This window comes from Oryzias melastigma, linkage group LG11 (genome assembly GCF_002922805.2).
Source record: "Oryzias melastigma strain HK-1 linkage group LG11, ASM292280v2, whole genome shotgun sequence".
NCBI classification, from domain to species: domain Eukaryota; kingdom Metazoa; phylum Chordata; class Actinopteri; order Beloniformes; family Adrianichthyidae; genus Oryzias; species Oryzias melastigma.
Genome location: NC_050522.1, coordinates 24,706,796 through 24,710,405, shown reverse-complemented (window position 1 = coordinate 24,710,405; position 3,610 = coordinate 24,706,796). Strand labels below are relative to the sequence as shown.

Sequence of the window (3,610 nt, the reverse complement as noted above, 5' to 3'; positions counted from 1 at the left end):
AATTGTGGTATGAATTGGAAGATTTTGTCATTATAAAATTGAGGGAAAATATCAGAATTAATATTTTCAATGTCATTTTATAATTTTAATGATTTCTGTCAAGAAATGTATTTTTGTTGTTCAACTATTTATTATTCTTGGCGCAATTTGGGTAAATGTTCAAAAATCTAAGTGGTGGAATTAACAACTTTGTTTAAATACATTTATTTTAAACTTTGCATTATATTACAAAAAATAAAGCAAAACCTGAAGGCTACAAAAACATTTTATCTTTTAACGTGACTTCATTTATTCTCTTTATTAAGGTCAATAATATAATGCGAACGTCTGCAAGTGTTAATACTGTGAATGTGCAGATTGCACAGTTTTTGTAGTGTTTTCTTTTACTGTCATGATAATAATAATTATTATAAAATGTTATTTACTTTGGGAAAAACTTTGTTTAAACAACGTAAAATTTTAAAGAAACATACACTTTAAAATAAATACGTTTTAAAAAAACAAAAATGTTTTATAGAAGCTGAAAAAAATCTGAAACTACTTTTCAAAAGTTTAGCTAATCATAGTTTATAAGTTAAATTTCAATTTAAAATTTCCTGACTGTGGGGTTTTGAGTAAATTGGTTGTAAAAACTCAAGTAAGTTAACTAGGATTAACTTAATTTATTTATATTTTATTTGTATTTATTTAATTTTATTCTATTAGTTATTTAAAGTACCAGCATACATCCACGTTTCAGAAGCCGGAACATCGGAACATTAAACGGACGTCTTTGTTTCAGTCCGGAACTATTAAGCCTCCGCACAAATCTGTTTGTGTACACATTGCTTATCCATGCTGATTCCGAGTGTTGTATTGACCCATTTTTGGACTAAAATAAGAAGAAATCTATTTTGTTTTGAATCCGTGTTATATTTTTTGCTGATTGCTTCTTTTTTTAAAAACGGAGCATGAAGATCAAACGACAGAAACAAGCCAAGAAAACGATTAGCTTCTACAAATATAACTTCAATTTCAGGGAACCTTTTCAGATTCTCATCGATGGGACTTTTTGTCAGGCGGCGTTGAAGAATAAAATTCAAATTAAAGAGCAAATGCCGAAATATCTCATGGGTGAGGTGCAGCTGTGTACCACAAAGTAAGTAGATGATTGAACGCTCTCGTGTTGTGTTCAGGGTCCTGTTCTTGATCCGTTTTTATTCGGTTTCACTCGCAGCTGCGCCCTGAAGGAACTCGACTCTCTAGGAAAGGAGCTTTACGGAGCTAAAATTATACTGCAGAGGTTCCAGCTGAGGAAATGTGCTCACTTCAAGGACCCCGTCCCCGCCTCAGAGTGCCTGCTGTCCATGCTGGAGGACTCGAACCCGCACCATTACTTTGTTGCCACGCAGGTAAACGCAACTAAATGAACAAATCACTTCTGCAAAAACAGAATAGTGCAAAATATCAAGTGTAAAACTCAACTCATCTTGATAAAATCTAACCTAATCGATATAAATCAAACAACAATGCTAGCTGTTTTGGCTAACATACGTTTTTTGTTTGTTTTTTAGGCTATTTTGGCATTTAGCTACTATCTTAGCTGGCTATCAGCTTCAGCATTTTCAGCTATTAGCTTCAGTGATTTCAGCTTCGCCATATTCAGCTTGCAATTTCAGCATCTTCATCTATCAGCACTAGCATCTTCAGCGGCCAAATTCAGCTTCCAGCATTCACACTAGCATTATCACAGGAAATGCTACATATCTAGTTCATAATTATGTTATAAAGTTACAGTTTTAAAGTTTTAACAATGTAGTTTTAAAGTGTCAATAAATGTTTATCCTGTTCGTCCCGCGATCTAAGGTGTGTTTTGGATTTTAACCCCTTGTGTGATTGAGTTTGGCACCCCTGCCACAGGTCATATGGCCATCCCATAATAATTTTAAAACTTGAAATTATTCAAGCTTAGTAATGATTTGTTTTTTTGCAGGATCATGCGGTGACTGCAGGCCTGAAGAAGATTCCAGGTGTTCCTCTGCTCTACATCATCCTCAACACCATTGTGCTGGATAAGCCCAGCCAGGCGTCCCTCAGTCACGTCCAGGCAGTCCAGCTGGGAGAGCTGGTGACCCCCGCTGAGCAGAAGAGCATCCACAGCATGAAACAGGAGCAGGGCATCAGCAGCAAAGACGGAGAGAGGCGGGGCAGGAAGAGGAAGAGGAAGCAGAGCAACCCCAACCCTCTGAGCTGCCTCAAGAAGAAGAAGAAAGGAGTGCCCACACCGCCTCTGAAAAAAACCGAACCGGGGGAGAAGAGGAAAAGAAACAGACACAAGAAGCGGAGGACGGCGGGGGACCAAACAGCCACTCCAGCAGGGACGAATGATTCATGAAAGACAGAAACGAGCCTCAGAAGATGCTGATATTCTCCAACAATTAAGAACAAAAGATTTTTATTAGAGTAGTTTCTCAAATTTCTGAAAAGAAGGACTCAACATCAGTTATTTGTTTTATCCTCATAAGTTCAACAGTTTTTGAAAAGGTGTGGTTTCTCTTTGCTCTTCAAAGTTAAGAGGCATGTATTTCAAAATAAAAGCTGCCTTCAGTTCATTAGAGAATCAATTATCTCAACTCTGGATGCACACGAAGATGTGGACACTGAACTACCCCCCCCAGAAAAAAAATTAAATACGAACATTGTTGCGAAATTTTTGAAGCTTTTCACACAAAATCTACGTACAAAATAAAACACCTGGGTCATTTTGAAAATAAAACAACCAAATTTGTCATGAGTTCATTGCTTATTCACTACAAATCTTAAATTAAATTTATCTGTTTGATGTCATATTTTCTAATTAAAATTGCCTTCTTTAAATTCTGTATCAGTTGTACTTTTGTATAAAAATCACAACAAAATCCTGGGGCCAAAACAAGGGGCCAAAATCCAAAACGCACCTTAGGTCGAACAGAATAATCATTTATTGAACACTCAAGAATTACATTTTTAAAACTTTAAAACCGTACCTTTTTAACAGCTGTGAACTAAATATATAGCATATAATCCTAGTGTGAATGCTGTAAGCTGAATGTGGCCGCTGAAGATGCTAGTGCTGATAGCTGAAAACACTGAAAGTTGATAGGTGAAAACGCTGAAACTGATAGCTGAAAACACTGAATCTGATAGCCAGCCAAAATATTAGCTAAATGCCAAATTAGCCTAAAAAATGGTTTGCAGCTAGCGTGTAGCTGTACTAAAAAAAAAAAAAGCTAAACTTCAATATAGCCTAAAAAACAAGAAAATAAAAGCATTAATTAGCCAAAACGACTGGCATGTAAATATTGGCCTAAGATCCAAAACGGTCTAAAAAAAACTAACCTTCAATATTTTATTCTCCATAAAAATAGATTTTGTCAAAATTATACAAGTTAGAAATAAGTGCAAGATAACATCGGGCCAGAAATGACAATAAGGTAAAATGATCTTTAGGGCAGGCTGCACGGTGGCGCAGTGGTTAGCGCTCTCGCCTCACAGCGAGAAGGCCCCGGTTCGAATCCCGGCTGGGACCTTTCGTTTGCATGTTCTCCCCGTGCATGCGTGGGTTTTCACCGGGGACTCCGGCTTCCTCCCA

General features: G+C 36.8%; 1 protein-coding gene and 1 long non-coding RNA gene across 2 annotated transcripts in view; one reads left to right on the top strand and one right to left on the bottom strand.

Annotated features, from left to right (window-relative positions):
• Positions 1-940: 940 nt before the first annotated feature.
• LOC118599400 overlaps positions 941-3,610 on the bottom strand; it is a 5,297-nt gene continuing 2,627 nt past the window's right edge. The window contains exon 2 of the long non-coding RNA XR_004948734.1: positions 941-1,420. This is a non-coding gene — a long non-coding RNA (uncharacterized LOC118599400). The remainder of the gene's footprint in view (positions 1,421-3,610) is intronic.
• Positions 950-2,656, top strand: utp23 (UTP23 small subunit processome component; the record flags this gene model as incomplete). Its single annotated transcript, XM_024298264.2, is given in 3 exon segments — positions 950-1,138; positions 1,217-1,391; positions 1,973-2,656. Coding segments are annotated over 3 exon segments (765 nt in total). The 3' UTR covers positions 2,375-2,656.